Source organism: Lygodium microphyllum, chromosome 26 (assembly GCF_053477565.2).
Source record: "Lygodium microphyllum isolate KBCC chromosome 26, Lygodium_microphyllum_v1.1.10, whole genome shotgun sequence".
Taxonomy (NCBI): Eukaryota; Viridiplantae; Streptophyta; class Polypodiopsida; order Schizaeales; family Lygodiaceae; genus Lygodium; species Lygodium microphyllum.
Genome location: NC_141160.1, coordinates 101104817 through 101131418, shown reverse-complemented (window position 1 = coordinate 101131418; position 26602 = coordinate 101104817). Strand labels below are relative to the sequence as shown.

Below are 26602 nucleotides of genomic sequence, written 5' to 3'. Positions count from 1 at the left end.
GATACAAGTTCTATCAAATTAGCTCCATGCAATTCTTTATCGAATTAGCTCCATGCAATCCTTGTTGCAAGCTTTACATAGGCCAAGCAAATGCTTTGAGCACAACGACCAATCCTTTCATAGATTAACTTAGGGTGATGCCATAACTAGGTTTTACTAGACAATGTAAGCTTGGTATGGCATACTCTTTTCCTTCCTTGCTCGCTAGAAGGGTAGCCTTTCTAGACTCTAGAGAGCCGAGTAAAGAGGCTTAGTGTGACACCACCAAAAGACCTTGACACACAATTGTGGAATGCATGTCAATGCTCTAGTGCTACGGTCACCCCACTCGTCATGGTGCAATGTTCTAACCTAACTTATAAAGTGGTGGTCACAAAAAACCAAGGGTTTAGGGTCGCGCCATACACAAGTCATGACTAGACTTTTGCAATATCTAATAAGTAAAGTTAGCCCCTTTTATAGCCAAGTGTGAGATTTAAAGAAGGTACCATGTGCAGCTCAGTGTAGTTGTTATACATCAAGAAAGCACAGCAAGGAGTGTGTATTACATCACCCTTTGGCATATGGAGTCTATACTTGACGTTCAAAGTAAAGGTGACAATAATTTTAGTAAGTGAGAAGGAAAAAGGGCATGTCACACAATACATACTCAACTTATTTGACGACTAAAAGGTTTGGCAAGTCTACGTGTGATCCTACTTCTTTAAGACTTGGCAATACATATATTATATTATCTTACATTATATTTATATAACTTTATATTACGACTAGCGTAAGGATTTTATATATACATATGGAGAGGATCCCTCAAGAGACCTTGCACGCCAGCTCAGCAGCGGGGCCATGGATGAGAATACGATAATACCGAATAACTGTAAATATTTCCCCCTGTTGGTGGCTTGTCGCCTCGTACCACCAACCGACACGTGGCGCTCTAGGTCGGGCACGCCCCCTCTCCGTACACGTGTCCAACAGAGCTGTGGCCAGCACAGCATCTGCTTTTTCACTTTTTTCTTTTAAAATGTCTCATAAGTCACTTCCATCCTCCCACCCACCCACCTTACTATTATTGATGCCACCTTGTTTTGGAGCATTTACACCGACGTGTATTACTACCAAGAAGAACATCCACATCTTTGCTTTCTTTCCTTTTCCTTTTTTTTTTCAAAATCAACTTTTGAAAAGGAAACCCCAAAGTAGAGTGTCCACAAAAAACCGGCCTTCAGTGTATTTTTCTCTGGGTTATATTTTCCCAAAAAAAAAAAAAAACGATCGAAATTCACTTCGCCTACTATATTTGGGATAAATTTCGTTATAAAATTGGTTAATGTCACAATCCCCCCCCCCCCCAAAGGGGAAAAAAATACTCCTTCTTCCTTTTCTCCTTTGGATGGAAAAAAGTTCCTCAAGTTAAAGTACATCTACTCAAAATTTTGCAATAGCCTTTTTTTTGAACATAGTAAGCCTTGTTTTGCCCATTAGGGTATTCAAATTGAAGTTTTGGATAAGGCAAAGCCATTAGCTTTCTTTTACAAGTTTTCAAGTACAGCTCTTGGGATTTCATGCTTTACGTCCTTTCTTTTCCTTTGGAGATTTGAAAGTTCTCAACAAAAACGATTGCCACTACTGAGGCTGTGTCTATGGCGGATTGAAATACATCAATGCTCCAATGCACTCGTGTTTTTCTTGAGCCTATCATTCTCACCTTTCTGCAATTTTGTAATGGAACATGGAAGAATATCATGTGTAAAACACCAATTATTTTATTGCTGAGGAGAAATGATTGTCGAAGGTGACCATGGCATTCCAAATATTGGCCTAGAAAACTATCGTTGTGTTTGCTCTCATCTTGTTGAGCTTTACCTTATCAAAATCGAACTTCTCCGTTTCTAATGCATTTGTGACCTTTTGTTTTTTCCTAAGACTTTTGGCCTTTCATTGTCATGACCTTTCTTAAACCCCCCATTTTTGACATCTCGTTTCACTTCATTTTTATCCAATGATGTGTGACCTTCCAGTCCTTAGTGCAAAGATGTAAGGATTTCTTATAACCGCTATCAATTACTAGTGGCTAGACCTTGATATCCTTCATGTTGTAACTTTAACTGGCATTATTGTACGAGAGTACCAAAGAAGAGTTTCAAATTAGCTTGCATAGAAAGCGAAACCTAACAATCGTACGTGATCTCGTCTTGTGTTACGTTGGGATTGCTTGTGTGATCACATCACCTTGTGTGAGTAAATGTTGAGCACGCATCCTTTAGTGTCCTAGAACCTAGATCCTTGGTATATATTGGCCAAGTTGCATAGACTTCCTACCTTTCTTAGTGACCTCCACCAAGATTTATAAACATATGTTGTGGTATGACCGTCAATTGTTCTATGCACTTTAACTTTGACACCAAAAACTAGCCATGGCAATAGCTCCATTTATCAAAAGATAGTATTTGCAATATTTCTTGTTTAATGAACTTGCAATCTTCATCATTACAACGTGTTCTCCTGGAAAAAAAAAAAGTATGTTTGATTAGTTGGAGGGACAAGCACATGACCTAACTACGGCTCACCTAAAGTAGTTTTGAACTTATCCTTACAAAAGAATTAGGCATTTTACCAATTGTAATACTACCCAAAGGTAGAGGCAGCATAAATTTGACCACTTGCAAGGGTGGTAAGGTAGCCAATTATGGAACACCTAATGAAAAAGAATGTTTCCTTTACTTTTTTTTCTTTTCTTTGGGGGGGGGGGGGGGGGAAGCAAGCTAATATAAGTGACATAAAGAGGAATTGAATAGTCTAATATTGAAATTCCTATTTTTAGAATCTTATATAGAATTTGAAAAATACAAGCTTGGGGGGTTCTCAAGGTAATAGTAAACTTCTTAGCCAATAATGTGACCCTTTTTAGCAAATCAATGACACTAAAGCAAGATTCTCAACATATTCCCCTCTTTTGTCACATTACTACCCCTAAGGTCTTTTTGGCACCTCTTTCACAACTTGCCCCTTTTACATTGCTCCTCCTTAGTATATTTTGTTTGTGTGTAGTTCCAACCACCTAAGTTTATAGAATGTCAATCGACTTTAGATTTTTCAATATGTCTAAGAATATCATAAAGATTTTTGTTAGAATATAACATTATAATGTTTGTAACTAAAATAAGAAAGAAATGTGTGTTTCTCAAAGTATGCTTTATTGCACCACAAGGCCTGGTCACAAAAGTAAGAGGTGGCACTTTTTTTCCCAAACACTCACCAAAGTATCGCTATATCATGTCACATGTGTATAGTCAAAATTTGGGGAAGTAGGATACAACTTTGGTTGGGATACGTCACCAATTGTGAAAAGAAGATCACCTTAAAAGTTGAATCATTTTCTTCACAACCTCAAACAACACCATGTGTAAGGGGCAAGGGTGCCATGCAAACGTGTACATATGGACCACTAGATGACAATGCCTATAGGGGCCATAGAATTTGTTAGGGATTTTCTCCTTTTGCTTTTTGAACTTAAATAGATACAAAGGTGCATCAATTCTCTCTCTCTCTCTCTCTCTCTCTCTCTCTCTCTCTCTCTCTCTCTCTCTCTCTCTCTCTCTCTCTCTCTCTCTCTCTCTCTCTCTCTCTCTCTCTCTCTCTCTCTCTCTCTCTCTCTCTCATAGATACAACTAGGTATATTAATACTTTTCCAATTTACCAAAGTAGACAACCTTTAATTTTACAAGTACAAAATCTTCCAATGACTTTTGTAAAGTGTCATGTTCTATCCACTTGACACTGCATCTTTGTTCCAATTTATATCATTTATTATGTATTATGTCCAATGGCTTAGGGAAGCCCAAGCTCCCATAAAGAAATGCCATCTTTCTTGTAAAAAGTTATGGATTGTAACTTGCTCACCCCTTTACATATGATGCATGTGAATTAATCTAGCAGTCCATCATATCCCTTATGAGACATGTGAATTGATTTAAAATCCATCATATCTCTTATGATGGCCTCCAAATAGTATTCTAGGTATTTGTACTATAATAACCATTCCAAAGGTGCCAACACATCCATCTTTTCTAATTGGAAGTAAAATATTGTTGAGTTGTAAGTGCTTGAACTTGTCCCTTCTGTATGTCTCCATCATCCGTCATGATCGAACTTGATGCAAAATGTGACTTGTTGTTTGTTATCTATGAGAGAAACTTCATTACTTTTTTAGACGACACATGCATATGAGTGTGTGGATGCATATTGAAAGCATCACTAAAGAGGGTAAATTGTAATACTAGATCATCCCATGTCCTTGGTACTTGTGATTTGAATACATTAGTATTACATTTGAATGTATGGGAAGGTCTTGAAGTATTCATTTCATAAGTCCACTTGTTGAAAGAACATTTCCATATGGCAAGTGGAATGGCCTGATTAGTACTTGTATAGTTTTTCCAGAACGTGAGCTACTTGTGCACTAATTGAGAAACACAAGTATACCTAATGGCCCATTGATTTGGTGGCACCTTACGGGGATGGACCACATAGTTATTGTAGGTAACAAAAGTGTGTTTATGTGTGCATGAACAATGCTTGTCTACTTATGAGGAAACACAACATGTGAACCTCACATGCCAAGAACCCTTCATACTTATGTCATACAAGTAGACAATTTTGCTTTTGTGTGTCTTTCTTCATTCATAATATTTTAAGTGGAGTCAAATAAACATTAATTCAGAAACAAATGATGTTACCCCATGATTACCCATAACAAAGAGTTTTATTTTTAAAATCAACTACCATTAGCCTTTAAACAATAAAAGATGACACATGGCTCATTCCTCCACACCAAATAGGTATGTAGAACTTTTGGAAACAAATAGTACTTTGATAAAAGCTACTATGGAAAGAAATTCCCTCACCGTACTATGGTGTAAGTTTTTCCTTGTCCATGATGTTTCCCATAGTCAAGCATAATACAAGAGAAGAGTTAGAAGCTCAAAGCAAGCCATAGATCAAGCTATAAATTATGTTATCTTTACCAAAGAATTATTCCTTCAAGGTGCACGACTTCCATCAAACCACAAGTCTTATCTCTATGATGCATGTTAAATATGTCGTGTTGTTACTGTAGTAAGAGATTTCTAACTTTGAAAGAAAACCAGGAGAATGAGATCAAAAACAAGAAGATGAAGCACCTACTTTACTCATAGCACATTGTTGGCTTCATCAAAAGTCGAGAGAAGCACTTGACTACTAAACACAACCATATGTGATGCTATAAGTGTTAAGTAAACACCTATGAAAAGTGCATTTAAGACAAATATGTTCCCATAATTAATTGGTCCAACCCCTCCATAATTGAATCTATGAATACATCCATTATATACATGCATGTCCTAATAACTGAATATGCATTGTTCATTCACTAACACCATAGGATACATTTAGTTTGTTGTTTGTCCTTTGCATGATAGGATAAAGCCAAAAAAGCTACCATTAATGTGATGTGCAATATTTTAAAAAGTCCCATCTTTTGTGATTACCAACTCATATATTGGTATCAATTGATAATGGTGCTTTGTCCATGAAGCAAGGAAATGAATGGAATTAAAGTCACAATGTTGTACATCAAGACATATAGCAATATTGATGGGGCAACTGATTACATCAAAATACAACTAAAAACGTCGAAGGTTAAGATGCAATACATATTCAACATAATATCTCAATGTTCTAAGATCTATTTCAAGAAACCTGTGGTCATTTTAATCCCCTTAAGGGAAGAGGCCTCTCTATATGAAGAACCATCTTTAACTTCAAGATACCTTCACAATGTATAAGATTTGACCTAATGTAAGTCTCAAACTTTCATGTCACCATAACATGCAAATACCTACATGGATCCTTAATAACATTCAAAATCTTGGTAGTTAATTATTTAGGTGGTACATTAACTACCACATTCTGCACTAGTTGCAAGTTGGCCTCGCTACCACAAGGAACAAGTTGTTGATGGTCTCTAAAAGTTCCCCTTTCAAATTAGAAAGTTAGGTGCATGAAAGTTTTCCATAAAAGATTTCATGCAAAAATAGACAATGATCTCACAAACCAACATCTTCCATCACTCCATATAAGGCTTCACAACAAGGCATCAGTTGTGGCCAAAACATCATTCTACCTTCAAAGAGCTCATTGTATACTCCACTTTGATCCCCTTAAAATAAGAGTACAAGACAAGGTACATATAGTAGCATGCTCTATCATAGCACTTTACTCATTGAGGTAAGTTTGTTTCATTTCACTTCCTCATAGTTGAGTAGATTTTGTGTTTGTTGTCTTTTCCTTTTCTCATTACATGTTGCAATTTGTGTAGCAAAAAAGCCCTTGGCTTTTTAATCCCTCACCGTTGCAATATTCTTTCTTTTTTGTATGTATAATTTGCAAACCAACTTAAAGTAGTATCTTCTTCCCTATGCGACATTTGGATGGAAGAATGTCTTTCACACAACTGAAGGTAGGTGCATGATATGTCCAACCTCTATTGACAATGAGAAGGATGCACAAGCATGAACCGATATGAAAGACTAGCCGACATTCTTTCAAATTGTAATGGAGAGAGATGGAACAAGGTGATGAAAATGGGCATGAATCTTAATAGTTTGTTTACCTCAATACACCAAGGGCAATACCTATACAGAATCATGGCTATGAAGCAACAAAATAGTTTGCAAGGGGGTTTCTTTGCAAACATATAAAGGGGCTCAATGATTGTTAGCCGTTGTACGAGAATAAAAGTGAAAATACAACCCAAAAAGTGACAATTAAAGAATCAAAGGTGGGGAAGTTTTGTTTGATTGTTGCGCTTCAAACCTCACCGAATGACAAACAATATAAATGTCAACAAGAAAGGCATTAGTTCTATCCTACAATGACAAACATTATAAATGTAAAATAGGAAAGGTGATTAGTACTATCCTAGCCATGTTTGCAAGCAACCATCTCTTGCTAGTAACTTAACATTGTGAATGCAATACAAGTCCCAACCTTGCAAGTTGAGTTTGTGAAATGTGATATGCAAGCATAAAGTAAAGTAGGATTATAGAACATTACAACACCACAGATGCCGTCTATGGATGAGGACACATTGGAGTTTGTCTACAATAGATAAATACATAATAAGGAAAATTGCATGTCATACATCCATTCAATGTGATATTTCCTTCAAAGATAAAGCCAACTTCTAATGAAGTAGTGGTGTCAAGGGCAATAGATGCTACCATAGCCCCAAGAAAAGACATTTGAGAAGTTAAGGATTCTACATGTGGATCGAAAAAATATTTTATCAAGGATTTATTGGTGGCTCAACAAGATTTTGAATCAAATCACTGGCAATGGTTGTTCAAGATTCGTCTTCATGTGGCAATCAAAAGAATCAATATTGTCTTGCTACTGCCATAACACATACCATGGAAAGTGGGATGGGTGCAATCTTTTGTGTATGGACCACAGTTTATTTTGCTTTCATGGAGTGAAACCATGGAAAGTGGAATGGGTGCAATTTTTTGTGTGTATGGGCCATGTGGGAAAATTTATGTGTATGGGCCATGTGGGAAAGTAGCACATATTCATTCCTAATTTTGGCTTAATGATAAGATATATCCATACAAGCTTCTTATTAGTTCATAGTGGACTTCCGAGTGTTAAGAAGCTTATGAGGAGTTTAAGAAAGCTCTCTCCAACACATACTTTTTCAAACAATAACTATTTATGATAACTATTTATGTTCACATCGATGCCTCAAAGCTTGCCTTGGAGAATTCCTTTGTCAAGGAAGGGAGCATAGACAACATTCAAATATATTTGATAGTGTTGGAAGTTGAATATCTAAGGGTTTCTTGTGCATGGAAATGGGGCATGATGACCAAAGATAATGAGTTGTGTGTTTATAATATGTAAGAGACCATTTTGCATTGGTATCAAATGATTAAAGGGATTTGACAAAAGAAAAGCTTGGCAAGAGGTTTACTATATGGACCACCAACATGCTTTTGAGCTTTTGTTTGCTATTGAGTGTTTAAAAATGACTTTTGATATTTAATGTGGACTCCCATTCGTATGGTTCTTAACTTGAGTACTTGATCCCCGCCGCGTTGCAAAAGGTTGCAATAATAAAGTTGGGAAATAACTTATCCACTTTACTAGTTAAGTAGACTTCATTGGCATTATTGATGCTACATCACACTCAGTTATCTAGATCCCAAAGCAATCAATTATCAAAACTGCTCTATGGGAAAAGGCAAAGGAAAGTACCTTTAACCTTTCACTACTGGATTGTGCTTTAGACTACTCATTGAGATTCCACAAATAGTTGTGACATAGAGTTGGGAACTATTGCGAGTGACCATCGTGATTTGTCAACAAAAGAAAGATCTTGTTAAAAGCTAAATTTTGTTCATTGTATCGTATTGGGCCATCAAGGGTGCCTAGTCAATGGAAATGTCTTCAGCTAATGGCAAAAGGATGGGTGCCAATTGTTTCATTTCGTAGGACTTAAGTGTTTGTGATGTAGAGGTATGGACTTGGTGTGAGGTAATGAAGAGATGAGAGATGTAGGTAAGGTGGAACATTGGACAAGGGGCACATAGGACCCTAAGGTTTTAATTAAAAGGTAAGGATAAGTCAAATCGTGCCACTGCCTCCCAAGTAAGGTTTTCCCTAAAGGCTTGGGAATCTCAGGGCTCCTGTTATAGCTAATGCTTTTAAAATTTAAGGGAGTAAAGGTCCAAGTCCTTTAGTGACAGGACTGGCTCTCAGAAAAGGGTGTCAGCAAAGACTTTTGCTTTACAACATTAAGTGTCCTTATTGAATGAGAATTGTCATGAGTGACAGGATGGTGATAGAATTTCAATGGCAAAGGTTAAAGGGATAATGGCAGATATGATGACAATGCTGAAAGTACAACGAACAGTGCCACTGCACAAAGGTGCGTTCACTGCAGACAAAGCAGTGAGCAGTGAGCAGTGAGCACACGCCCATATGAAAATTAAAATGATTAGAAACGCAGGTCGATGCAAAAAGCTAACAAGAGTGTGTCGTCACAGTCGACTAGACATGCCTAAAGTTTCACATGACATTTCTCGCTCACCCAGCAAACGACATGCATCCATCGTTTTAGAGCAGGAGCATGCACAAGAGGATATCAATCTATCCTGCTACTCAGATATCTCATTTTCTGCTGAAGGAAGGAAAGCCCCATTTGGCCATCACGCACCCCTTCTTGCCAATGACAAGACATCGGTGTTCCGAGAAATCGTCTATTTATCTGTTCCTCTTGCTTGTTTCCTTGTGAAAACTTGATGGGTTTAAAAGAAGACAACACATAAGTTTTTCCCTGGAAGCATAGCCGGGCTTGCCATGCCTTCCAAGCCATGATATCCCGGGATGCCGCTTTTTGCAGAAGAATTCACCAGAACTAGCCTATTACCCCGCTACTGCTTGTAGTTAGTCACCTACGGAAACCATCCCTTTGAGACCGATACACAAACCTTCAGCCTTGGCTTAGCGGGATTTGCAAGATATGCAAGCTTTTGCCTGGATTTGCAGGATTACTGGTCGTACAACTGAAATGGCCCTCGAATTTAGAATTCAAACACCTCCACTAAACACATCCATTCGTGTTTTCTACCTTCCAATTTAACAATTCGCCTGGCACTAAACTAATGTTTTTCGTGAACACACTGGAAGAGATGGGAGGGAAAAGCAACTCCTAAACCAATGGAAGATTAGACTACCCCCTAATGGCTGGTTAGCCTTTTTAGTGTGATGGCCGGTGAATGAAATTTGAACTTTCGAAAAGGGTCTGGCATTCATTCACCTGAAAGGGCTGCTCAATGGGTTCGTCAAGAAGTTGTTGGTTAAGGTATTCATTAGTGTTTCACTTCATCAGGCCAACTCAGAGATAATAGCTCAGAAATTATCATTATACTTGCAGGAATCTTTAAGGGAAATAGGGACCAGTCGCATCCAGGGTCAGTACGGGGCATGCAATTCCACTGACCCTGCGGTCTTACCCTGGGGTTTGGGGAGAGGGAAGTTATCTTCAACTCCAGCTTCACCCTGCTAGCAGGATTAACCCAGCACACGGCTTCTAGTTGATCCCCGACTGCACATTTTACCGTTAGGCCGACACCCTGTACCTGCCCAGCTAATCACGGGATCTCTCTGATGGCTTACATTGCTCGTGCTTGAGCCCAAAGATATACCCCCCCCCCCCCCCCTTTAACCCTCTTAAGCCTTGGGATTTTTAATGAGGAACAATGCTATCAACACTAAAGCAGTGAATCAGAGATGATCGCACAAACACTTGCACTGCTCGCATTTCAGCTTTAATATACATGTCTTTATGTAACTAAAGCAATCCTCGTCACAGCTTGTCTGTAATCATTAAAGCAAGCTCTTCACAGTACTGTTAAGAACTTGCTCTTTTTAACCCACACTTAAATGTAAGCATCAATGCAATGGTAATAGTCCATACAATTCTAAGCATAATATTCAGAGCATATGCATTCAATACATTACATATATGGATACTCGCATTACAACTGCAATTCTAAGCATAATATTCAGAACATATGCATTCAATACATTACATACATGGATACTCGCATTACAAGGACTAAAGGATAAATGCTTGAAAGAGCTTATACAGCTACAATACACTATTAATTAGGTGGCCAGCAATCTTCTGCTTTATCCTAAGAAATGCATCAACCAGAGCCCAATTCTGAACCATCTCTCGAGATCAGGGTTTTCTCTTCCATCTTTGCATATAAACTTTTGTTCACATTCATATAAAAAGTCATCAAGGAGGAGTTGAGAACTGGGCTTGAAGAGCAAACTGGTGGTTACAAATTTGATAGGATCTGTACAACCGATCGATTAATGAGGATAGAACCCCCTTCTTTCAGCCCACAGTTCTCTGGCTGAGCTATGCCACCGGTTGTGTATAGAACCCCCTTCTTTCAGCCCACAGTTCTCTGGCTGAGCTTGTTCAGCACCAAACCTTGATTTTCATGATGTCAAAGGTCAAAAAGCGGGAACATTCCTAACCCACTCGGAAAGAATAGCAACTAGACTGCTTGAGCCGCATAGTTCAGAATGATACAGTATTGTATATCACATGAGCTTCAACAAACTTGTTAAAACAAAAGAGCCATCTATATAGAGGACATATAGATTGCCATAAATAATATGCAGTCTTATTTTTGAGAGTGACTATAATGGGAGCTATGCGTATGGTAAACTTCAGTGCTGCTTATGTGGAGACAAGGTAGGATGGAAAGCCAACAATCCCCAAAGAGTATGTGGCAGCTAGCATCATCAAGCTCAAACAGGGCACTGCACATTATCCAACCCACCTGGGGCTGCAAACAAACAGAAAATAGCAGAATGCTTAATATCACACAACAATAAGTCTGGACAGAAGCAGGTAAAACAGTATGCGTGATTGTTTCTTACCAAGACCTGTAGCTTCAGTTCCTCGTACAATCCGCAATCTCTTCACAGTTGTCACAAACAAACTACAGCAGAAAAATTTTGTTCAGCCACAGGTCCACCAAAACAATACAGTTTTTGACAGTTGAAAGTGTGGCAACTATGACATCAAACTGATAAACGAAGCAGATCTTACCTCCAAGGAACATCTCCCACAAGCATCCAATCACCCTCTTTGTCTTCATAAGTAAGCACAAACTCAGATCCATTCCGCAGACGAAATTGTTTGACATCATTCACAACATTATCTCTTCCTGTGACTTGAGCTGTACCACAAATATTCACAACACAATCACTTTCAGTCCAGCATAACAAGAACCTGCGATTCTCTAGACAGATACTGTGGCCATTGAAAATAACACCGACTGCAAATAATTTAACACTGATCAGATGCACCTCCAAGATTAGTTTCTGCAAATTAAGCGTTGAATGAAGCCAAAATTTACCACTATTTGATGGCTGGAACATCTCTTCTAGGGCTATTAGTAGACTGTCATAAGTGGTGTGCGCATTCAAGTCAACTTTGCGTCCAACTGTTATGCCATCCATATTAACTTTAACAAACATCTCTGCAGGTTTGACAAGGGTTTGTTGTTTTCTGTAAGTAGCCACTGGAGGCCATCCTACGACTCGGCTCCTGCAAAAAAAAACACCGTTTTAATGCTTCCCCAAACTGTGTGTAAACAAGCGTGTCACCCCTCCATTCCAACTTAATTTGTTCTTCGACACAGGGCACAGTCCAAGCAAAACTCAACAGAACAATCAGCACACAAAGTATACCAAAAAACTTCCACTTCTGATGCAATGATATCAATAGACCCACCAATTGCGACTGGCTCAAACTTTCCTACATGTCTGTACTGAGTGTGAAGAACAGATAAGAACTTACTTCGAAGGAGGCACGTCCGTGGAGTCTGATGGTGTCTCCACCGGATCACGAGGCTTGTAACCTGCAGCCGGCTTCTGGAGGGGGGATGCTGCCGGAGTTTTGATGCTCGGGAAAGAAGTGGCAGGCTGCTCTAGGCCAGCGTACCATTGGCCAGGGATGCTAGGCTTCGGAGGAGTCCAAGTTGGAAGAAAGGAACCCGGCTGATGCTTGGGCAGGGCTTTGCTGTCCTGTTCCCCAGCTGCATGCATTGCAGCGCCAACGCCTGCATTGTTCACCATAGACCTGGCATCCATGCCTGTGACACTGAAACGGGCATCAGACATGGTTTCGTATCCTCGCTTCATGGCATTCTTGGGGACAGCAACAGATCGGTTGCCATTTCCATAGCCATTTACAAGCATGGGAGCCGGTGCTCCTGTTTCCGCGGCAGGCATGCACATGTTCTTAACATGCTGCACGGTGCTTGGCCACACATTGGGGCCATTCCGCTGCTCCTCGGCCGCGATGGCACCACCATCCACATAGGTATTATATCTGGTCTGCTGCTGCTGCTGAAGTTGTTGCTGCTCTTGCCTTGAGTCAGACAGCACCACTGGCTTGGCTTTGTCTGCATGGGAGCAAGGCTTATCTGTCATGGCGTCTTCAGCTTTCCTGAGAGGGCCTAGGCCAAGGCGGAGATCGGTTTCTTCGAGATTGAGGTCGCGTGCGGTCTCCACGCCTGCAGGAGAGGGATGGTGAAGCGCGGACGAGACCTCGGCAAGGCCAATGTAGTCGTGCTCTTTGAGAGTGGAGCCACTCTGGACGGAGCTCTCCGGGCCTTCAACAGGATGCATGGCGGGCTTGCAAACGGAACTGCAGCAAAGATTGTCACTGGGGGCTGAGAGAGATCCTGTGAGAGGGAGACAGAGAGGAGAGATAAATTAGCGACACAGAAGTAGTAGAAGAAGAAACGGGAGGATTAGAAACAGATCGACAGCGCGAGAAAGAGGCAGTGATTAGCAAATCCAGAAGAAACGGAAGGATTGACAGACGGATGCACATACAGAGTGAGAGAAAGATAAGAAGGGGAAGAAGAAACGGAAGAATTAACAGGTGAACACAGAGAGAGAGAAAGAGAGAGAGAGAAGAAAAAGAAGACTTCGAAGAAGAATAAGATCTGCAAGATAGTGAGAGGAGGGTTCTTTGCTTGTCCTGTAATGCGAGACAGATATAGAGGAATAAAATTCAAGCTTTTGGGAGCTCTGGCTATGGCGACCACCAGAAGAAGAAGAAGAAGAGGAGGAAGGATAAAGCGAAGAGCACAGGTTATAGAAAGGCAAGAGGGGGCGAGAGGAGAGAGAGAGGGGGGGAGGGGAGAGAGGAGAGAGACGACAATAATAGCACGAGGCCTCGGGGTAAGCGGGGGGACCGGTCCGCTGCCCCCGACGGACCGGTCACTGAGGGAGAGGCAGTGCTTTGACTGGCGGGCCGATGGACGGGGCCCGCGGACCTTCGGCCTCCCGGGGGGGGACAAGACGCATGCTGATACGGTCCAAGCGTATGCGTATGGCCCTCCACACCCCCATACGTATACGGTGTACGGCCTCTAACGCGCCTTTGTCTCCTTCCTGCCGGCCTCGTGGCCGACAGCGCTACGTGCGGGTGCTCCTGCGGGCCCCACGACCCCTTTTCTTTCCCCTCGCTCTCTCGCGTATCTGCTTGTAGGTAAAGGTCGACCACCTTTCTCGCGTATCCTTATCGTATATTTATGTATCAGATTAATAATAATAATAATAATAATAATTTTAGAGCAGCCCAAATCTAAACATTTATTAATATTTTAGAACGGCCCAAATGTATACATTTACTAATAATAATTTTCATTTCCGTCACGCTCTTTTCAAACATCTATTATTAATATTTTATTCCGTATTTTCCTCTCTCCCCCCAGCCCCCCCCCCTTCTCTGTCTGTGTATCGCCTTTGAAGTGTGCATTCACACGGCCCACCCAACCTCCCTTCACATAGCTTCTATTCCTACACAATCCAACCCTACATCTATCGTAGGTCGCACCGATGACAAACTACAGGAAATCAATTTGGTTAAACCGATTGTTGAATATTATAACTTAGGTTAGGTTCAAACGAGCAGTGGCAGAGATAGATAACAGGGGAGTGCCCAAGTGGTTAAGACCTCCCTCCTCTTTCCTCCAATCACACTATCTTTCTGCCCAAAACCCGCCCCCCCCCCCCCCCCGGAAGAGCCCTAGTATTCAACAAAAACTCTTTTGCCTTCCTACTACATGCTCTACCTCCAACTTCACCATTCATAGAAAAGAGGCAGAAGGCGAAGGCTAGTTGTGGTTTCATTATCGTTGCCTCAATCGTATGAACCCAACCTTACTAATGCAATCTAGTGCGCATGAAGGGCTGGTTTAACCAAGTTACCACATCAAGAAACATTTGTTTTAGCATGCCTTTTGTTTAACTACCACTTTAAAAGCTAGTAATGTTGATTCAATTCAACAAGGCAATTCAAACAAACATACATTTTCTCTGTGTTGATTAGGGGACCTTGGTTGGACCAAAAATCCATCACCACATCATTAGACTACTATCCATGGTGACTCTTTTCTAATTATTGTGCCACATGTGCAAAGGCTTTCAATGGAAGCAAACATTGCACACCAATCTCCCCAAAGAACCATTTTTCATCATAAATATATTGAACCACAATACATGTATTTTTCATTTTTATGACTAACATATTTTTGTGAAGTTGAAATGTTCAATCATTATTCTTTAAATCTTGAATTTCTTTTGGAATTCACCTATTCATTTTACATTAAATTTCAAATCTTCAAGCATGTTGTTATCCACACAACGTTTCTTCTCACATGGTCTGTTCCCCCACACAATATAACTACCACCAACAACACAAGGACATTACAAGTCTATCAAGAGGTTATAGCAATAATTGAGGACTCCCCCTTGTTGCTAGAATAACATGATTTTCAAGCATCTTAATTCTCACTTGTAATGGCTTTGACTTGAGTTCTTTTTTACTCCTCCTTGAGAACATCTATGTATCTCTCCTAAGAGCATAATTATTGTCCATTTTTACTACGTAGATTTTTATCACACACAAAATTAGAACACACCTCTTATGTACCTTTGCTCCTCAATTCAATGTATTAATAACATAGATTCTTATCACACACAAGATTTAAAATAACTTTGCTTGTTCACTCTTTCTTTTTTCATGTGACAATAGCATTACAAGCATCGCCATCCCATGTTTGGCGACAATAAGTAAACTAGAGAGTATTAAAACAAACAGAGGTGGTGTAGACCCTACCCTCTTGGTGCAAGATGGTCGATCACTCTAATGAAACTACCAATTTTTGTTTCATAACCAAGGTTGTGAGATGTGGACTACACTTCATCACAAAAAATGAAAACGTGAAAACATACGCAATGTTTTTGGTTGAAGTAAAATCTTGCACCATAGTGCTCCATTATCTATGTGAAAGGAAACTTGATATATTTACAAGGACCTTTGAGATAAAGAAACTAGTAAAAAGGCACCCCTTTTTCCCAACCCCCAATATTACTGCGGTGAAGGACCCAGAAAGAGGTACTTTTTTAACACTTTTTGGATAGTGTGGTGCTTAACGAGACATCCTCTTTAGTTTTCACATGCCATATACACCTAGTCCACATGCATTTTTTTACTAGCCCTTTCACTTTTTACAATTTTTTAGAAATTTTAGGCCGTTGATATTCAAGTGTCAGCATGATGCCTTATATGTTGGACAGGTGCAAGTTGTAGGTGTTGTTGTAGACCTTATGTATCATTTTGGTGGGAGGGCCTTACCTTGTGTGAAGCAGGTTGGTAGGGAATCACCTCATATGAAGTAGGTTTGTGGTGAGTGGCATTTGCTATGGAATTTGGAAATGCAAAGCAATGCCTGAATCAAATTCAATATTGAAAGCCTTGAAAATACAATAGAATTTTGTATTGTCTTATATTACAAGTTGCTCACACTTTGGAATTTAGCCTCATGAAAATATTTATAACATGACCCCGGTGTCTTAGAAATTTTTATGCTTGCCAATTATTTACTTTAAGGGTTCAATTTCTACAATTCAAGAGAGCATATATAAGTTAAGTGCTAAAAGCACACACCAAATAAGTTTTGCACACTATAAGTGAGAAGTGTTAAAAGCCCACATCAAGAACAAGAAAGAGAATCAACTCCTATGTATGTTTAGATATTTTCTTCCATGAACATGAGCATCTTGTTATGTTAATTGGTATGCTATCATTGATGCATTAGGAATGCAAACAATCAACAAAATGATCTTGAAAGTGCTCTTATAGATGTAAAATATGCAAGCAATCACCACGGCGTAATTTCATTTCCTGCATGCGAATGGTGTTCTATTCTATCCTAGATGTAATGAAGGAGAATGACCAACCTACACACCAGACTGACCATACTTTGACATTTCCACTATGGATAGTGAAAAATGGAGAAGTTCACTATTACATTATTTTTCCATCAACAATACCATTAAGAAAGCCCCCTCACATCACTTGATAAAGTTCAACTTGTCTACAGCATTCTATGCAACATCTACTTTGCTACTAACTATGATTGTTGTCTGGATCAAAGGGTACTTATGGAAATGGTGTAACCACGCGAAAGCTAAAGCAACCTTTTTATGCTCCTTGCATCACACTATTACTACTCATGGGCCTTAGCTTTCTATGACTTTGCGAATGCATGTGTCTCACCAAGACATACATCACTTTCTTTCGATAACAATGTTCCATTCAATAGTCTCCCTTAATGCCTCCCCCACTTTCTAATACATCTCCCCTAAGTCATAAGATGTGTTCCCTTCTGATGCTTCAAGTGCACTAGGCATGAAGCAAATGAGTCCACTACTACTAAGGCCCCCACAAAAAGGTAATGAAAGCACATGGCCATTGCTACCTCCTTTATTCAAAGCAAAAGTCTCTTTCTTCCTTAAGAAAACAAAACAAAAGCTCCTTAGCAACACCTATAGTTGTATACAAAGTCGTGCCTTTTCAATATTACATGCACTTAACTACAAGTTGTAAATCTATAAGAGATTGCACAAGTTAAATCTCTCTCTCTCTCTCTCTCTCTCTCTCTCTCTCTCTCTCTCTCTCTCTCTCTCTCTCTCTCTCTCTCTCTCTCTCTCTCATGCATCCACCTATTTGCATCACTAAAATCACTACATGCTAGATTATCAATTAGACAAGTATTTAGTTATGTAATAGAAAGCAAACATCTTATCAATTGCACTCAAAACTTAAGTCCAACATTTTATCTTCTTTAGAATTGTGAATTAGATATTAGTTTTGTGCATTGAAATGATGTGTATTGTGATCATATTTGTAAGATGGCATGAAAGGAATTTCACGTGGGGGACACCTACTTTCCACAAATCAAAAGTTTGTCAATTTGAAAATAACCATTTGAATGCAAAGATTGCATAAATCATCCAACTTATTAAATCTTTGTGGTGCATAAATTAGTCAAATGATTAAACCCTTTTGGTGAGTGCCATGGTAGCCTTTTTGTTATTGGTGAGCTGCTTAAGTTCATTTAAATCCTCTAAAGCCTACACTTCGTTTTTGTCAAATTTTAGTTAGTGGCTAGGCATCCTTTGAGGTTGTTTCATGAGCACATGCCAATCAAGGCATTATCCACCAAACCACATCTATAAGAATAAAAAAGGAAAAAAGATATTGTTATAAACAATATCTAATCAATGGACAGTTTCCTCAAAGGTTTTTCACTATGGTTTTGCTTAGCCATGCATAAACACACACACACACACACACACACACACACACTCTCTCTCTCTCTCTCTCTCTCTCTCTCTCTCTCTCTCTCTCTCTCTCTCTCTCTCTCTCTCTCTCTCTCTCTCTCTCTCTCTCTCTCTCTCTCTCTCTCTCTCTCTCTCTCTCTCTCTCTCTCTCTCTCTCTCTCTCTCTCTCTCTAAATATACATGCATACAAACTTCTCTATCCCATGTACAACCAATGCTCTCAAGGAAGGAGCACTTTATAAAGAAACTTAAGCCTATTAGAGCCACAATGTTTGAAACAAATTTTATCCTTGATGGTGGACTTTGTGTTTATCTTTTGTACACTCAAGTTTGAACTTGCTATATAGAGGCATCAAAAACATGCCATGAAACACGAATGACAATGAATGCATAGCCCCAAAGGCCATTCAACAAAGAGGGTGTCACAAGGTTGTTGTGCTCTCAAATACTCAAACTACTTGTACCTACAAATTCTTTCAAAAAACTTTACTTATGTATGATAATGGTTTGCACAACAAATATGGAGCAAAGCACTAAGCAAATATCCCACTCTCAAACTTTCAAAGAAAGATGCCAACAAAAAGATAAAAGCAAAACCCTTGAGCGGCTATTGTTTATCTAAACATTGAACACATTATTAAAATTGCATGTTTTTCCAACTCCATGCATCCTTTAGTCTTTCTTCTTGAAGCTCTAAAGTTAAGAAGAAGTGGTGTTTACATGGAGTCCAACATTTGGCATCATTGTGGTTTCTTTAAGCAACCCATGTGTGGAATAGTGTCTTACAAATATAGAAATGAGAGGTTTGGTAATTTTGGGGGTTTACCAACTTAACAAAACATTTCTCTCAAGCTAACTAAAAGCAAATTGTTTCTTAATTTACAAACAAGTTTTTGGAGGTCATAAGATCTTCACAAGTGAAAAGGAAGTAAAGAAGACGTAAAATCATCTAATTCAAAGCGTCACTTTTAAAGCTCTTATCTTGGGACCTTGATGCTAGAAAATCTCAAAATGACATGAGTGAATGCATGCTTGAAACACATCCAAATAACACAATTATAAGTTATGTAAAGTGCATATCCATATGCATAATATCCACGTATGTAATATGCACAAACTTGTTTGTGTGTGTGAGTTTGTGTACGTGTGTACAAGCACATACTCTATATGCACACAAGGAGTGCAAAGCATTCAAAAGCTCCACTTTTAGCATTGGGTTCTTTCATTTATGGGGCCCTAACCTCTGCTTCACTAGAAGTGGTCATTCTAGCGTTGGGTTCTTTCATTTATGGGGCCCTGACCTCTACTTCACTAGAAGTGGTCATTCTAGCGTTGGGTTCTTTCATTTATGGGGCCCTGACCTCTGCTTCACTAGAAATGGTCATTCTAGCATTGGGTTCTTTCATTTATGGGGCCCTAACCTTTGCTTCACTAGAAATTGTCATTTTAGCAAGGAGTGAGTTGATAGTCCATGCAATTTGCCATGTTCTTGGGTTGGACTTGCATGTACTTTTCAAGATGAGCATTATGTCTTTAAATTCCAAGCCTTGGGTGTTTCTAAGGAATCAATAAGCTCCATGTTGATAGTGTTAACTTGTCTAATTGTTTGCTTTTGATATACATGTTGATACTTGTGGATGCTTGCAAGTAGTTATCTATGCATATCTTATCTATACTATAAATTATTGAGATAGTGGCAAAGATACTGGTCAAACCAACACAGCCTTACTAATCTTATATGGCAACAATGTAGAGCTCCCAAGGCTATCTCACTAATAAAAGACATCAATGATGCTCCTTTGCAATGACAAAAGGTGACCAACTAGGAGGGAGAGATGTTCATAACCTTGAAAGGCGATCATGTTGAGAATAAAGGCACTTTTGCCTATGCTGCCTTGTATTTACTTGCATTGGTATCTTATCATTATGGATGTTTTTTCAAATGATCGTGCTATTTTCAATATTGAAAAGCTTGATGGAACTATTAGAAAATATAGGTATGGTAGGTATTGGTTCAAAAGAAGTAGGTTAGGCCTTTGAAAACTAAGGGTATAAAGCCAAAAGGCATTGATCAAGATACTTGGGATGAGTTGGATGAGCTATGTAAATCCACTCTTATATTGGCATTGTCAAAACATGTTTATTTCAATGTTGTGGAACTTGAGGATAATGCTTGGCGGTTATGGGAAAAGATATATAATCTTTATGAAAAGCAAAGTGCTTTACAAAAGCATTGGTTGAAACAACTCATAGACCTTGTGCATTTGAATGAATTTCATTCTATTTTTAGCCAGTTGACTTCACAAGGCATTGAGTTCAAGGATATCTCCCTCCCTTGTTCTTGCTTAACACTTCTTGAGTCATGGGACACTTTTCGTACTACCATTGTGCTAATATGGTTAAGGATGGCTTGAAACTCCAAGATGTTGAGGGTGCCTTGCTCATAAAGGAGATAAATGGAAATAATGTGAATCCAGCTTGTACTTCTCATGCATTGACTATTAGGGATAGAGATGATGGTAAGAGTGATAATGATCACCATGGTAGAGACTCGCAAAAGTCTTAGTCTCACGAGTAGTCTCATAATAAGTCCCGTGGTCGTAAGACCTCCCTTATATATCGTTATTTTGGAAAAAAAAGTTATATTCAATTATAGTGCCATAAGAAATGTGATGATAAGTACAAAGAGAAAGGCAAGGGCAAAGTGCAGAAAAATTCTGATGATCGCAACATTGTTCCTAATATATATAATGTAGCCTGAGTCAGATGATGAGTATATCTTAGCAGCTTTCTCTCTTCTTCTCAATGGATAGATAGTTCACTTACATATTCTTTGTGTCGGTTGCTTGATTCAAGGGATTTCTTTCATATTACCTTGCATAGGGATTGGTTTTAGTCCTATCATAGCATAATATATTTTGTTAGATAGGGAAATGACTAGGAATTTGATATTATTGGCATTGGGGATGTACGGCTACAATTTCCTTCAAGAAATTCTTTTACTTTACATAATATATGACATATATTAGCTTTGACCAAAAGCCTTCTAACTCTCTTCTTCTCAATTGATAGATGGCTCACTTACATATTCTTAGTGTTGGATGCTTGATTCAAGGGATTTCTTTTATATTACCTCGCATAGGGATTGGTTTTAGTCCTATCATAGCATAATAGCTTCTGTTAGATAGGGAAATAACTTGGAATTTGATATTATTGGCATTGGGGATGTATGGCTACAGTTTCCTTCAACCAGTTCTTTTACTTTACATAATGTATGGCATACATTAGCTTTGACCAAAAGCCTTCTATCTGCTTGATAGTTGGATGATGTAGGCTATTATGTATCATTTGGTGAGTTTGCATGGAAGATTACGTGTGTGAATCTTGTTTTTGCTTGAGGTGCCAAGGCCACCAACCTCTATCCTTTATTTCTATTTGGATCCCTTAACCATGTTTTGGTTGTGTACCGCATGTATCTTTATGGTATCATCGCCTCGGGCACACGTCTTTAAAGGAAATGAAAATGCTTTCTTATTTGCAATATCGTCTACCTCTTGATTACAAATGATTTGATTTTGTGATTGTTAGGATTTGAATTCCACTGTATATTTAGCACTAATTTATACCTTAGAATTAGTGTGCATGTAGTCTTTTGGATTAACATGTATGAAGCAGCCTTTATCTTTTGTATGATGTTTCACCTGAAAGTCAGGGTGCATGTAAAAAGTGTTAGGCAATTGTATTTGAGCAGTGGTTGTATGATCAAGAATGAAACACAATGAGAGACAGCGCCCTAAAATGGTGAGTGATGTTTGATCCTATTGTTCTTTGGTTATTCCCTGAGTATTAACATTGTTCTCTTTCACATTATTCAATTAATGATCTATGGTGATAGTAAACAGTGTAATATTTGATGGGCAGTAGTTTTGTGTTGTTGAAAATGATAAGTGCTTCATGTTTGGATATAATTCTTGAACGTTATATGGTATCAATAGCTACAAATTTATTTAGGAAGTCTTCTGCAATATTGTGGTGTTTTCAGGCAGAATAATGTGTCTTGATTGTTATGGCATTAGAAGAAGCCATAACACTTTGGCAATCCCTGCCAGTCATGGGAAAATAGTTTCTTGATTTAAGTGCAGATCTGGAATCAATTCCTGAGAGATTTAGGCGACAAGAATGCTGATGGCATTGACGATGTATCAGGTTCCTTTTATGGGCATCATTTATGTCAGGCAATTACCCTTATCATTCCAACCCTATTCTTACCAGGAGCAAATCATGAGAATTAAGGGAGGAATTAGCAAGGCAACAATAGCAGGATGTTTTTTTAAATGATGCAGAGGTTGTTGCAACATTAGGCAGATTGGATGAAGAATAGGCTATACTTAATAGTCAAGGTGATCAGGATGTGGGTCCCTCTGGGGGTACAACAACTATTTATAATTCTCCTATTGGTTTTGAAGAATATTTTCCAACTCCTCCGACTCCTGAAGTTTCACCTAATGTTTCCGAAGATGAGGAGCCATCATTACCACCTAAAGATCAAGAAACTCCTCCTAAGTAGGCACACAAAAGACTGCAATATATAGTGCTTGGGAGATCAATTTTCCTAAGAAATACAACCCTTCAATCTAAGAAGTCTTTAAAATTTAATCATATACCACCATTGTGAAGGCCTCATAAGCCGAACTATGAATCCAAATCAAATTGTTAACCCAAAGGTTAGAGGCTCTAAGTTTTTCAGAAAGAAAAAAGAAGACCTTGATTGTTTGCTACCACCTTCTAGGGAAAGGCTATGGATTGGTTTGCCAGTTATGGTATGGCAACCTTCAATTCATATGATGCTTTAAAAACAACATTTTTAGGCAAGTTCCATAAGGACAAAACTCCGGGAGATATTCTAAGGAAGATCAAGAAGATCAAACAAAAGACTATGTTAGTGGAGGACTATGCCCAGAAATTCAGGAACTTGTTGAACATGCTGGATGCTGATGATACACCTTCAGTGGAGATGCATATCACCTACTTTATGAAGGGCTTGAGAGGTAAGATTCGGAATCCCATTGCCAATGTTGAGATGGGTCAGAATGATACATTGGATACATTGATGAGGGCAGCTATGAGAGTGGAAAAAAGACTTGGTACCTTTAGATCCAAGAACAATAAAGATGTGGATTCTTCGGACTCAAATTCTGATGCAAATTCAGAATCAGATTCAGACACAAAAGTGATGATGAGGATAGTGATTACAGCTTTGATTCAGATGATGATTCAAGTGACTTTGATGAGGATAACTCTAGTAGGAGGAGACATAAGAAGAAAAAGAAGAAATCCAGATCAACCAAGACCAAACAAAAGAAAGCAAAGGATAAAGATAAGAAGAAGTCGAAAGATAGAAAGTTAGATAAAATGATAAAACAAAAGCTAAAAGATTTGGGCATTTCAGATAGTAAGAAGAAGGAAAAGCATTGTGAGATATGGCAAAGAAAGGGCCATGAAACTAGGACTTGCTAGTATAATCCTAACGTCAGGATGTCACAACAGATGCCAGTGATGCATGCTAGACCGAGATCTATTCAACCATCTGCATTAAATCAGATTATTTCTGATACCATACCACAAAGACCCTTCAGAGGACCTCGACACATGCATGCTAAACAATCTTGGGGAAATTTTAAGGCACATCAACAAACTAGTTAAACAAGAGCATGCCACTATTGTGGAGGTCAAGGACACTTTGTTGGACCAAACTGTGAACTTTGGGCAAGGCATAGGGCTGAGAGAGGAATGCAAGTAGCAAGGTCCCACAATGATGTAAGACATGCATGAGCATCTCATCAATAGCATTCACATGCCCTGGTTGCAGCAGTCCTTATAGAGTTACCTGATCAAGATGAGAAAAGGCAAGTCCCTAATGATATAAGGATTGTTGGTTGTAGGACCGTTCAGCAAGCGAGGGTTCAAGAAGAGGCAAAGGAGGTGTTAGGTAATATTAATATTTCAAGTATGCATGTTCATTGTGATTGTTCTAATTGTCTTGAAATAGAGGAATGTCAAGAGGAACTGATGGTCTTAGCAGTAACTAGAAGTCAAGCTGGTATGAAGCTTGATTGGTAGGAACAAGAGAAGATAAGGAAAAAGGCAACAAAGCAGGTGAGAAAGATGCAAAAACTTGGTGAAAAATGTGAAGCTGATCAAGTTGATGATGTAGGGGATTCAGGTCTGCAGAAACCTGAACTACAGGAGCAGTTTTCTGAATATCAGGAGTATGTTCATGAACAGTAGAATCAGTCTCCTGATGATCAAGAGCAGTTTCCTGATAGCACAGTTGTTGAGAAATTCTAGCAAGGAGGCTCAGAAGACCTATTTCGAGCTTTAACAAAGTGTTCTTTGCATTTAACCTTGGAGCAAATTTTGGATCTAATACTGGGCTTTAAGGAGAAGTTACTCCTAAAGATAAAACAGAAGCAACAAGAAGTTCTTGAAAGTATATCAGTTCAGGATCAAATAGTTCTTGGTTGTCAAGTAGTGCTACCAACCCAACAAGAAGTGGTGGATTACCAAGTACCTACTATTCAAGTTGAGTATGTAGGTAGTAAGTATGATGATGTTCTGTTGGATGGAGTTTCAGGAGTTAACATACCTCTTGAACATACATATTTGGCAACTAAGCAAGAGGAGCTATTACTAGCCCCATTTCAGGTCCAGATGGCAGACTAAAGGAGGTTATAGCCTTTGGGTATTCTTAGAAATCAACAAATTTGAGTAGCTGGGCCTGAAGTTTAGGGTCAGTTTTGTGGTCTTGAGAATGACAAAAATTGAGGATTCCTATACAATACTTTTGGGAAGACCGTGGTTCTAGCAGGATTGGGAAAATGACTACGTGTGCATCCTAAGAGGACTTAGGGAAATTAGGTGATCCACAGTGAATAAGGTTATTTTGAAAAGTCCCTCTAGACATGTAGTAGCCCAAACTATTTACCTTGTAGATGAAGTGGAAGATGATAAGGAGGAATTATTTCTTCAAGTAAATCCTTTTGTCATTCTAGTTTTTGAAAGAGATGTTGATGGTATTATACAAGAGTATCAGGAGCAGCTCAATATGGCTGGAAATGCAATCCATCAACATCAAACTGGTGAAACTATAGTACAAAATTAGTCAGGGCAGACTTTGGAAGGTCTTCCTAAAGATCAGGAGCAGCCTATATTTTAGGACAGGTTTGGAAATGAGCAAAATAAATTAATTTGGGACCACATTACAACTTATCCTGAAGTTTCTCAGGAAGAATTACCCAACGAACGGCAAACTGATACGGACAGTTTTATGGACAGTTCTGGTACATTGGATGAAGAAGGGCAGAAAGCTATAGTTTAGGCTGAACTAAGATATGAGCATACAATGAGAAGATTGGCAAGAGTGGTTGAAGATGAGGTTTAGGAGGTTAACTTGAATATAGAAGGAGAGCCTAAACCCATCAAGGTCATTATTTTTGTGGAAGATAATTTCAAACACGATCTAATTTAATTGTGTAGAGAGTTTCAATATATTTTTGCTTGGGATTATATAGATATGAAAGGATTTGATCCAACCATGTGTCAGCACATGATAAACTTGAAAAAGGATGCTAAACCTATTGTTCAAAAGAGGTATAGAATGAATCCTAGTTATGCTAAACAGGTCAAGGAAGAAATTGGCAAGCTTTTGAGAGTTGGGTTTATCAAACTAGTTAAATATGTTACTTGGTTATCTCCTTTTGTTGTAGTGCCAAAGAAGAATGGGAAGATCAAAGGTTGTGTAGAGGTATAGAATGAATCCTAATTATGCTAAACAGTTCAAGGAAGAAATTAACAAGCTTCTGAGAGTTGGGTTTATCGAACCAATTAAATAGGTTACTTGGTTATCTCATATTGTTGTAGTGCCAAAGAAGAATGGGAAGATCAAAGCTTGTGTGGATTACAGGAAATTAAATGCAGCTACTATCACTGATCCCTTCCCCATTCCTTTTAGTGATTCTCTTCTGGATGATGTAGCAGGTCATGAGATATACAGTTTCTTGGATGGGTTTTTAGGATATAATTAGATCAGGATGCATCTTGACAATATGGATAAGAGAGCTTTCATTACAGAGTGGGGAGCTTATGTTAGCAGAGTTATGAACTTTGGGTTGAAAAACAGACCGCCTGAGTTTCAAGGAGCTGCTTGCAAAACATTTGAACCATACTTAACAACTTTTATGAGAGTATTCATTGATGGTTTTTGTGTTTTTGCAACAAAAGCAAACATTTAAAACACCTCAGACTATGCTTTTAGAGATGCACAATGTTT

The 26602-nt window shown here is 38.8% G+C and overlaps 1 protein-coding gene across 1 annotated transcript; it reads right to left on the bottom strand.

Moving 5' to 3' along the window:
- Window positions 1–10685: 10685 nt before the first annotated feature.
- Window positions 10686–13705, bottom strand: LOC148013603 (uncharacterized). The gene is made up of 5 exons (XM_087667715.1): window positions 12428–13705; window positions 11985–12175; window positions 11675–11804; window positions 11503–11564; window positions 10686–11408 (listed from the first exon to the last, which is right to left on the bottom strand). Exons 1-5 carry the CDS (start codon window positions 13258–13260, stop codon window positions 11371–11373), a joined length of 1254 nt encoding a protein of 417 aa, XP_087523841.1. The 5' UTR covers window positions 13261–13705; the 3' UTR covers window positions 10686–11370.
- Window positions 13706–26602: the final 12897 nt, after the last annotated feature.